Source organism: Diadema antillarum, unplaced genomic scaffold (assembly GCF_040938485.1).
Source record: "Diadema antillarum isolate AM-2024a unplaced genomic scaffold, OU_Dant_1.0 seq00001215_RagTag, whole genome shotgun sequence".
Classification (NCBI taxonomy): Eukaryota; Metazoa; Echinodermata; class Echinoidea; order Diadematoida; family Diadematidae; genus Diadema; species Diadema antillarum.
The window spans coordinates 1-11,987 of record NW_027272007.1 but is presented as its reverse complement, the minus strand read 5'-3'; the positions used below and the strand labels follow the sequence as shown (position 1 = coordinate 11,987).

Below are 11,987 nucleotides of genomic sequence, written 5' to 3'. Positions count from 1 at the left end.
TGGTAATTTTGAATTCCTTAAATGACCAATATCTTTTTCAGAACCGTTTGCATTTATGAAACGTTCAACAAACTTTTTGTTTGTTCGTGTTTTATCATTTACAGTATATATAGGCCCTATGACACTAAGTTGAACACGGAATGAACTTTCACTTAGAGATGCGCTTTTTTTGCACTCTTATTGTTAAAAACAACAACATCAAGACAAAACCAAAATGCACAAGCATGTTAAACGCGACTGTTCAATTCAATCTAAACGTGTAGGCTAATATTCCTCTATTAAAGATTATATTCATTTATTAGTACAGACACCTTTATATAATTCAGATATGATTCGATGGCCATCAAGGTTATATTGATCAGTTTCTCGAACTTCACGTGAAGCATACCGTCATTATAATGTCTTAACGCGGGATACGGACACAGAATCATCCAATCGCTATCATGTATACGCTATCACCTAATCACACACACAAACACACACACATATTATATATATATATATATATATATATATATATATATATATATATATATATACATAAACATACACACACCATTACTAATGATCACAAATGTGTATAGAAAATGCACGTTTCGCAAAACAGCGGTGTCACCTGTGCTACCATACAGTGTAACTTCTTCTGAAAGTTCTGAAAAGAAAATATTGTTTTGTATTCAGCAGTGTAGCGTGGACGCTAAATAACTTTCACAAGTCGGGTTTCACTCTCGACGTAAAAACAAATCCTCATGACTGTTACAAAGTTGAAGAGCTTGCTTCAAGCAGGATTTGCTCTACCTTTTTGAGGGCAGGAATTCGGTTTTGCGAAGTGATAAAGTTGTCATATGGATGCAGAGGTGAACATAATCCAGTATCTATCCCTCAATATCATCTAGAAGTAATGTCCTCACAAAGTGGGGCGTGTCCAAATTGTGTACTATATACTCTCTAAAAAAAATCGAGTGAAAATTTTCACTCTAAAAAGAGTGAATACAAAAAAGAGTGAATTTTGAGTGAAATTGGAGTGAATTTTCAGTGAAAATGCTCATTTTCACTCATTTTGGAGTGACGTCAGGGATCACTCGAAGATTTTGGAGTGATCCCTGACGTCACTCCAAAATGAGTGAAAATTAACATTTTCACTCAAAATTCACTCCAATTTCACTCGAAATTCACTCGTTTTTGTATTCACTCTTTTAAGAGTGAATATTTTCACTCGATTTTTTTTAGAGAGTATTCAAATGGAGGGTAAAATGTTGAAGATGGCAAAATTCATACAAAGAAAACATAATGAGAAATTCACGTACTGTATCAACATTTTTTTTAACTAGCATAATAAAAGAACACTGGACTTATCTCTTCCGGAGAGCATGGGAAACACTAACATACATTGTACTATGACAGTAACAAGACGAACGAATGGTTCTTTTCGTTGAAGTGAGATTTTGTGGAATGTTCTTGATAACATTTCTTTACATCGCTGCCTAATATCATGGCAACACGAATTGTAATCTTCTTGCCAAGCGATGACTTCACATGGATTTAGTCAAAACTTTACAATTTCATACATTTTGAATGGATTGTCTCATTTTCCTCAAACATGACTAATGTGTACTACGAATATTTCTGCATTCACTGAAGACCACATTTGTATTTAGAGTAACTTCCGTTTAAGTGCACTTCATTTCGTGTTATCAAGATGAAGAAGTTGTTATTCATAGACACGAATACACTCTAGACGTATGTTAACAATGCCAACTCACAGAGCAGCATTTATTGCAGATCCATTATCACACAGGAACGAACAAAATGAATACCATATAAAAATAAGTATGTTCATACATGTATACAATACCAGAAAAACACGTACAACATAAAATCTCATCGAGTTTTACTGAGTTAAGCACATTATAGATGCGACGTGCTATTTCTAGTGCAATGTTCCCCGCTATATCACTTTCACTGCGTTTCTGATCTTGAGCCATATGAAATCATGTCAGCGTGTCTGGATCGGTGATGCGATTCTCCTGTCTCGGGCTCTGACGCCCCCATTCCACATATATGGCAATGCCTCAGAAAGACCGTTGAAAGACCCTAAAAATTGACAGATATCTCAATGATCTTTCCACGAACTTTCAATGATCTCCGAGGTCTTTCACGGTTCCTTCTTAATCTATCAGTGAATTTCATGATCTCTATGGTTTTCGAAAGATTTTCATAACGTACGGTTCAATAGTCTCTCCGTAGTCTTTAATGAAAATGGTCTTTCAGTGGTCAAGTGGTCTTTCAGCGTTCATTCAGCGATCTCTCAATGGGCGCTCAAGGGTCTCATACTAGTCGTTCAATAATCGTTCAACAGTTTATCTTAAATTGCCACTTTTTTGGGAGATCAATGAAAGATCTTTGAGAGATCAGTAAGGGATCACTGAAAGACTAGTCTCTAAGAGATCTTGGTTGATCTCTTGAAGGTCTCAGGGAGTATGTCAGATAGTCTTATTGGTCTCTCAGTGAATCTTTGGCAATCTTCAAGGTCCCATGGAGATCTCTGAGATATTTTCTGAAAACTACTTTTTGGTCTTTTAATGATCTTTCAAGGATTCTCTTTAAAACTATTCCACATAGACAGCATTTTCATGTGGACTTGGAAACTGCTAAGGGATCTTGCCAATTTTGGGTAGGAAGAAGCTGGTCCTTGTAATTTCATCCGAGCAGGCCTCCATTCCACATCATCCTTTAGAGACCACCGAGAGACCAAAAATTGGTAAGATCCCTCAGTAATTTTCCAAGTCCACATAAAAAGTCTCTAAAGGGTGATGTAGAATGGGGGTCAGCTCGAATGAACAAGCCCTAGCTCCTTCCTACCCATGTCTGCCGGTCTCACGTCAGCAATAATGCCAGCGGATCGTGTCTTCGCTTGGGAATTAGGAGAGAAGCCAAAGACGAATGTGTTAACTGGCAAAATTCTCGATACTTGATACGGGCCTGGATCTCGGTCCCATTCATTTCTCATAGTTTTAGGGGAATGAGGTAAAAAATTGAGATATCCATACATGCAACAGTAAAATAAATGTATCCACAGAAGACCTCTATGTCACGATAATCATGTTGAACATATTATGCTTCAGTATTTCTCATGAGCCAAATCCGATTCATTTCATTTTTTTTAATTTGACGTATCATTTAAATTTGAGCTAGTTCTGCAATATGGCGAAGTAGATACGCACTCCGTTATTCCACATTCATCATACATGTACCTATGTTAATCTTTTCGTCATAAATTGACAAACACTTTGATCATTATTACGTTTTGAATGTGCATTTATAATTGAATGACCATTGCTATGCATGTACAGTATACAGATACGCTTACAAATTTATTAAGTATCACAAATTAGTAAAGGACGCGCCTTTCACATGATATAAGCTTTTTTTGTTCTTATCTTTTACAATCTGAAGGAGTCAATATCGGCATATGGACGGGCTCGTCAACAAAGTATAATGTTGTGTTCTCGAGGTGTATATTTTCGCGAAGGCTGACTAGCAGGGTAATTGTATCACTTGCTTATATATTTCTTCGTGTCATTAAGACCGTTTCATGAAGATGATAATAACAGGTTAAAATCATTGCACGTATTATAAAGTAAAATGAGATTTTAATCATTATGTAATCACTAAATGATAATATAACATTGATAATAATATCTAATTTGAGGTCCCATATACCTCACCGCCACACCGTCCAGTTTTCTAGAAACATTAATTCGTTCTCTTCATCTTTCGTTAGATCAAACGTCCTCCTATCAACGGGAAGTCTACAACCATTAAACCATGGTGAGTCACTGAGATATTTGAATGGGATCCTCTTGCGCTGGACCTTCATAAAGGGAATTGCTTGGCAAAAGACACTGGGTCGGGTTGGGTACGTGAGAACGACCTCGCCCTGTTTTTTCCATTCGTAGAATTGCCTGTACTTGTCATCATCAGCGTCCAGCATCTTGAGGTAGGCAGCGAGCTCGTCGAAACTCCCGAAATCGGCGGCATGGATGAAGGAATTAGGTGGGGCTAACTTCTCGTAGGTTTCTTTCTTCGAGCCAAGCACAACGGGGACTGCACCGTAGGTGAGCGACTGGAGCCAAAACTTTTCCGTAATATACTCTTTGCACTCCGTATTAGGAATGGACAGAATAAACTTGTACGATGCCAAGAGCTTGTTGCATACGTCCGACCGTTTTGGAAGACACTCGCTTCGGCCGCACCTGCCGTAGTCATCAAGAGGGAGTAGCTCCTTCATGTGCCGCACGAAGCTTACTCGAGGCCAGAACCCCCGACAGTTGCTCGCCATCCACGATATGAGTCCTTTCCGGTTGGCCGCCTGATCTTCGAGAACTGCTGGCTCAGTGCTGACGTCCCCGAACACATCTTGTGTGGGTGAAGCTGTATTTGATGTGTTGAAGGGGCGGTAGTAGCCAAACGGTAACACGATATCTGAGTCGGAGTCGTAGGTCATTAGCAAGTGATATTTCAGTCTACCAAGATTCAGGTCAGCGGTCCATCTCATTACCCGTAGCGGACTCTCTGTACTAAAGTAAATCCAGTATTGCCCTGGCTCGGGAATGCGATTTACCAGTTCTCTCAGCTGTTTGCCTCCCTCTCCACGAAACTGTGTAGGAACCAAGCCGAAGACCACGGCATCTTTCCCCTTGAGCATGTTGATCTCGTCCCCCATCGTCAGGCTGATGTCGCAATCGTAGCCCATGGACATGCAGTCGACGCCCGTTTCGTTCAGAGGTAGTGTGCTCTTGATGAAGAGCTCCATGTAGTGGCTGATTTCAGGGATATGTTTCATGACGCTGAAGGTGCCAAAGATGTGCACCTTCTTCACGCAGCCCGTGTTCTTGCGGATGAGGGCTTGGTACTCGCTGGAGTTGGTAGCTATGATGGCGTACCTGCTACTCCGATGGGCTGGAGTTGTCCACATTGCTGTGAGAATACCAAGGACTGTCACTGTCATGAGACCAGCCACCACTACGATATTGTAGAACTGGAAAGAGAAAAAATAGAGAGTAGAAAACAAATTAAAGGAATTTGCGAATCACTTTATAAAGTCTCTATTTGAAAAGCACCATTATTAAGCCATCATTTTAGTCACCACATGAATTAAAGAAAGCCCACTGTAAAAACGTATATCAAATGGATCAAAAATGCAGCGAATTGAGACCGGAACTGGCATGCGCTCGCAGTTACATACGTATACAACACAGCACACTACCTCTTTTTGTGGTGTCACGGATTCTTGTGTTTCGAAAGTACCATTTCAGAAGGGGGATGAGATACATCTTTGATATATCCTCTAAGATAATATGGCTTATGGTTTTATGATTAATAAGAGGTAAGATGATACGTAAAGGTGAAATTTATTTGTGAATTATGAGATATACAAGTAAAACATGGTTTATAGATGTAATTTCACCTTTCCGCTCCTCTGTGATTTTGCTCGAAGAAGTATATATATACTACAATGATAAGAGCTGCCAACATTACACTTATTGAAAAACAAAACAAAACAAAACATAATAGAACAAAAATAACAAAAATACGCAAAGTCAAATAACATTGCTCAGTACATGCATATCATATATATATATATATATATATATATATATATATATATTATATGCGTGCATATTATTATCATAAAGTCGAAATCGCATGAAAAATAAGGAAGTTGTGACATTTTGAAGTTTTGCTAATTTTTCAGGAAACATTCACTCTTGAACGGTCAATATGAATATGCAAATGGCAAAGTGAGCATGTCATACTCTCACAACTTGCCATACAGTTTGTACAAACAATTTTGAAATGTTCAGTTTTTCATTCACACGCAATTGTGCCCGAGGCTCAAATCCTGGTATATCCAACTGATCACTATTCTGCAGTGTGCCAAGGGCCCGTTTCATAAAACTTGTCATCAGTGACAAGTTGTCATAAATGTGACAAGCTACTGAAATCCTTGCATCTGATCGGCTGAGAGAAAATTTGTCATAGAAATGTGGCAGTTGTCACTGATAACAAGACAGTATTATGAAACGGGCCCATTCATTTTAAGTTCTTTTCTGTTTTGCGAGCAGGCATCTCGTTTACGTAAGTATTTCATTACACATCAATCATACCATATAGAAACTGCTGAAATAAACTAAACGGACTCTTGAAACGTGATTCGACTCTTCTCGAAGAGGAATAGACACAATTACGTAAAGAAACACGCGGGGCAAAACTACTTCTACTACCACTACTACTACGCTGTACAGCTGTAGAATAGAAGTCAGAGGGAATTTTCATCGAATGTGCAGAGCTGATCATCATAGAACGCAACTTTTGGCGTCAAACTACTTGGCGTGCTCTATAGATGATTGGTATCATTTCGTGGTGATCTCCCCGCTTTGTTATGGTCGAGTTGTGGGTCGGAGTGGCTTTTTGCGGCCTTTCTTTACTTCAATCCATTCAAGACATTCAAGAGATTTCAATGGAAGTTACTATAAATCCGGTCTATGATACCTCAGGGCGGTGATCTGCTTTTGATATTTAGATAAAATGAAGCGGACTGAGTGGAATAAGCATTCACTGCACGTTTTTTTTAGAACCAATGACAATCTAATCAAAGCTATTCGTTTACAGCTTGGTTAATTCCCTGTGAGCCGTGCCCTATATCTTGTTTGGAACTCTTCTATCTATTAGTGATGTCGCATTAGCCACGCTACAGTATGGTCTCAGCCAGGTTGTCGATATCTTCATAGTGTCGTCATCACAATGCTCTACATTACTAATAATCAGCATAAGAAGACACACACACACGGTTTATGAAAAGTATATTGTTTGTTGTAGCTCGTCCATAAGTAAACCATTAATCCCGGCTAACACCTGATTCAAGAATATGATTTGCATATCATGACTGTGTACCTTAAATGATTATTATCACAAAACTTGCGCTATATTCAATATCGTGTTGTAATTAGTTTAACTGTGATAAGGTGCTGTACGTGTTCTGCACCACAATGTACACTTACTGGTTGGTTTTTGATACCGAACACGACCATACTTGCAATGAATATCAGTGACTGCTGGAGGTCATTGACAATTATACTGTTGAGTCCATAACGTCTCCTTGACTGTTTTCTTCCACGTCAATGAATTCCCCTCCACCACCGTGATCGTACACGACTTCCTTCTGTGATTTTCACGGCGCCTAAACGGAACACGTATAATTCTCCCACGGCGCCACGTCTCTCACAGCACGGTATTGCTTGTGGGACGTGGCTGTCTTCTGTAGCGGTTAAGACAACAATGCAGCCAGTGATTCGATTCAGTCAGTCCTCCTTCAACGACGGCCCAAGGCCTTGGCCATACCTGTTCATGCTTGCACTGCCCGCAGTATGTATCGAACGCCTTTACAATAAATATCACGGAAGCCGCTGGTCAAAACCCAATGCGTGCCATTTCATCAATGAATTGATTCTATCAGTTCTGCGCGACTCTTTACAGGTAGTGTTCGGTGGAGCATGAAAAGGGAGGGATTACGTAACACCGTTGTGGAGGGGGAAAGTGGATAGCGATGTGATGAACTACACGTGTATGTGTGTATGTGTTATGGGGCCAAATTATGGGAGACACGATTTCTGAGACGCTTGCTTTCTTCTTTTTTTTCATTCTGATCAGTGAGGGGGAAAAAAGAGAAAAGAACTGGTTTAATTAAGAAGCTACCACAGAACAGCCCTAAATAATGAGCAGTTAAAATTTTTGATGTCTACGTTACAGTTGACAAGTTAATTAGTACTGCGCCAACGTGTTTAGTATTTTGTTATGTATACAGTATAATATAAGGAGAGAGAGACACATTTTACGAATCCCTCTACTTAAAGCCAAAGTCTATTAAGGATTGTTATTGTCCAGCTTACTCTAACATATCCCTTAGTTGCAGTTTGCCTTGATTTGGATACAAGAGGGTCACGCAGTTTTGAAGTTTAAATTTTGATTTGATTTGATAATGGTTTATTGAAACAAACATGCAAAGCCCGAAGGCTAAATTATAATGCGTCACATCGAGAAATACTACATCAATTACATCAAACAACATACAATGTATGAATATTTCAGAAATGACAAATACCGGTTACATTAACATCATAAAGAAATATACAGCATCATATCAAAACAATAACCAATTCGTACCAATTATCAAACAAAATATATTTCTTGAAAATAATAACCATAGTTATCAACGTACTCATACGCACACACATCCGCACACACGCATTAACACACATACACCTACGTACACATGCACATCACATCCACATGTCTATACAAATAAACCCATATACTTATCTCATGCAGCCATTCAACTTTTGCATACACAGTCACACATCAAACGAGAAGTTATTATAATATCTTGCTTAATTATGATAAAAATGAAAAAAAAAACGTATTGAACATCATGCTGATGAGTTTCATCTTAAACACTGAATGTATATACGTTAACATTGAATTCATATATCAAAACAATTGTTAAAACATTTAAAAAACGCATGTATCACATTATTCAGAACATACGAGTATTGCACTGTTGTGAATTGCAATATTGCACTGACTGAAACAAAACAAAAAAAAAAGTTTGCCGGAGACTGAAAAAAAAAACTCTGAGAGGAGGAAGATTACAAATTTAAGATAAAATCAATAACGAACAAACATATTCGGTACTTAAGTTGTATATCCCGGTAACTTACACTTGTTAATGGAGATGAATGGAGAAAAATGACCATAATGGGGCCTGATGACTACTACCTATAATTTGTTTTCAACTCTCGAATGATATTATTGAAGGGCGTTTTTTTTTTTCATGGATTTATCTGTTGTGAATCTAAAATGCTCATAAGTTATTAGAATAGTTGATGTTTTTATTTACACGTCTTTTTGACGTGGCATTGGTAATTACTTATTGCAGTGTTTAAACTTATATAAAAACAAAACTTTAAATGTTTTTGCTTTTTTAAACACAGGTTGTTAGAGAAAGCCATATCAATAGCTTGATCAGGCACAACATCCTATGCAAGTGCTAATTCCTTGTGCAAGAAAAAGAAATAAATTGGAGCAAGGTCTGTCTTGGCGCAAGTGCCTAGAAAATTTCGATAGAAGTACCATTGTCCGTGGACCATTGTGTTGCAGTAATAACATTAATTCCAACATCTTTGAGATTGTTGTGTAACGTAAACATGCATTCCACGCAAGACCATTATCAGCGATCACATTGCACCAAGAAACTTCAGACTATGCATGGGTCTTTAATCATTTCTAGTTGGTAATCATCGATCATTGATATTGATTTGATTACCAGCCGCACGATCCATTAATGTCTTGCATTAGCACTACAGGCAGAGACTGTATTCACAATAATGTATCCACATTATTGTGTGTGTGTGTGCGTGGGGGGAGGGGGAGGAGGGGGGGGGGGTGTCATCGGCAAAGCGTGATAGTAACCAGAGAGATGAGACTCTGATAATGAATGCCGTTATGCTATATAAGATATATAAAAATAACAGATAAATTATCTTATCAAGAAGGATGCCTAGAGGTATCCCCATTACATTGTTATGAAGGCTAGAAACTGTAACATTGTTGTCTATTTCATCAGATGTCCTGGAACAGAGACAGCCCTTGCCCTCAAATTTCATCTGTAATGAGTGAAATTTGAATCACAGCCTATTGTATGATTAGCCATTGGTATCCAGTATAATTGTACCAAAAGCTTTGATCAGATCAAAGAATTAGCAGGTTGAAATCACTATTGCATTGTCCTTAGCCGTTTATAGGCAATAAATTCTTTTTATCGAATATTGTAAAAGTGCCTAATCTGTCGATTGGGACAGAGGCTAAAATCGTATTAATATGAAGTTGAATTCTATATCCTTTCTCATGTGACCCTCTGAATTCCTTGCATGCATTTTTAACACTGATTAATACGTAGGTTCGTGTGGTTCCTATAATTCGGAGAAGAAATGGTCATGTGACAAGACCTTTTTAAAGTATTTATGTGTAGCGCCGATACCTTTGTATCAGATTATGACCCAGGGCATGGGGTAACAAAATTTGAATTTTATTTGCTAAAAATATACACATTCCTGGCATCGATTTTAAACCCTGCATAATGCGCATGGTGCCAAATTTGGGTTGTATACAGTACTATTTGATATTTCTCATGTAGCCCATACCCCATGATTTGCAATACGAGCGAGGCATAGAACATTTCTTGTCGCTTGATAACGACATGAACTCGTGACTTCAATAGAATACAACAGTGGTCATGACCTAATGTAGCAACCTATCCAGACCATGCACACAAAGAAACAAAACAAACAAACAAAAAAAAAACGGGTTGGCATTCCGTCAAAATTGCGATATAGGCCTAGTTGAATGTCGCTTGTATGGGCCTATTGATAACCGATGGGCATGATTGCTGCACACGTCTTTATTGCAGATCGATATATAAAGAAATTATTATGTCCTTCTTGAGATGATGACGAATTCGCTGGTTCTCTCTAGCTCAACTTTCCATGTTTCTTGCTCACACCTGTAAATAGAGTAACACAAATCATTACGAAAACATTTGTTGAAAAAAAAAAGAAGAAGCCATACGCGCCTGTTAAGATCTATTGGGTTTGGCAATTATGAAACAGAATCCTTCTACTAAATACGCTTCATTTAGAGGTAGGACGAACCTTCTAATTCTTATCTATTTATTTATTTACTTATCTATTTATTTACAAATTTATTTATTTATTCATTTATTTATTTATTTATTTACTCATTCATTTACTTACTTACTTATTTACCTGTATTTATTTATTCATTCATTCATTTATCTACTAGTTAGTCACGGGGACTACATTGAATTTCGATTTCGACGTAGGCATTCAGAAAGCAGATAAAAGTTGTCGAGTAGTGAAACATTAGCAGAGTTTGAGCAGAACACCACCCTTGGAAATTTGAGGACCGAATTAAGATCAAATTGGTTTATCAGATATGATAGCAGTAATGATGAGGATAATAACGTTAATTAATACTAATAACAAAAATTAAAGAAAAGCATGCCCAACTACGAAGCACCGCATGTATAGACATTGAATCAATCGTGTATTTTGGACAAAATTTGTTTATTCTCACATTCTTAACAAATGAGTCTACTATCACGATATACAGTGAGTGCTTACAGTCGTAAGTATACCTTCAGCGTATATGAAGGGCCCAAACTTCCCGAATTCCTCACCTCACACACGGTCCTGTAGTGTAGACGTATTCCCAAACATTCGATTTTCTCCCGGCCCTGAATAATGCTCGTGAGGCGCGCATCTCTCCACTGCCCTTACACCGGTCTTTCTACCATCCAAGACAAATGGAAAGTCGGAGGGAGGTCCATGGTCTGAGTGAGTGCGAGCACGATCGGAGTGTTTATTTCAAGATAAAAGCTGTAAGCTTTGCACGCTTTGAGGAGTACATCGATTAGCCAATTTGGGTATGTGAATCAGATACCGGTAGTTGCGTTCGTGCGTGGAGGTAGATAATAATATTGTATCAAGCGTATCCTCCATCTCTATCCCTCCCTCTCTCTCCCTTTTTTTTTCTCTCTCTCTTTCTCTCTCTCTCTCACACACACATACACGCACACAAACATGGGAGTTTTAGAACCAGTTTCGAGAAACGTACGGCGGAAGTCATGAAATGGGTTTGTAACACTAGTGTTATAGCCCTATAAAAGCGATGGTACAGTTTCGGTTGAGATGAAGCTGCAGATGATTTTTAAAAAATATATATATTTAGATAATGAGAACTCTTTTTGAAATATGAAGGAGCTATAATTCGAAGGAGAATTCAAAGTTTATTTGCTGAAAATTGGTTTTAAAATGGCTGAGATATGCAAAACAAAGCGATGCTGATAA

General features: G+C 38.1%; 1 protein-coding gene across 1 annotated transcript; it reads right to left on the bottom strand.

Moving 5' to 3' along the window:
• Positions 1-3,724: 3,724 nt before the first annotated feature.
• LOC139744855 (alpha-(1,3)-fucosyltransferase 7-like) lies at positions 3,725-5,041 on the bottom strand (the record flags this gene model as incomplete). Its single annotated transcript, XM_071655268.1, has 1 exon — positions 3,725-5,041. A coding segment is annotated over one exon (1,317 nt), but the record flags the coding sequence as incomplete, so codon positions are not given.
• Positions 5,042-11,987: the final 6,946 nt, after the last annotated feature.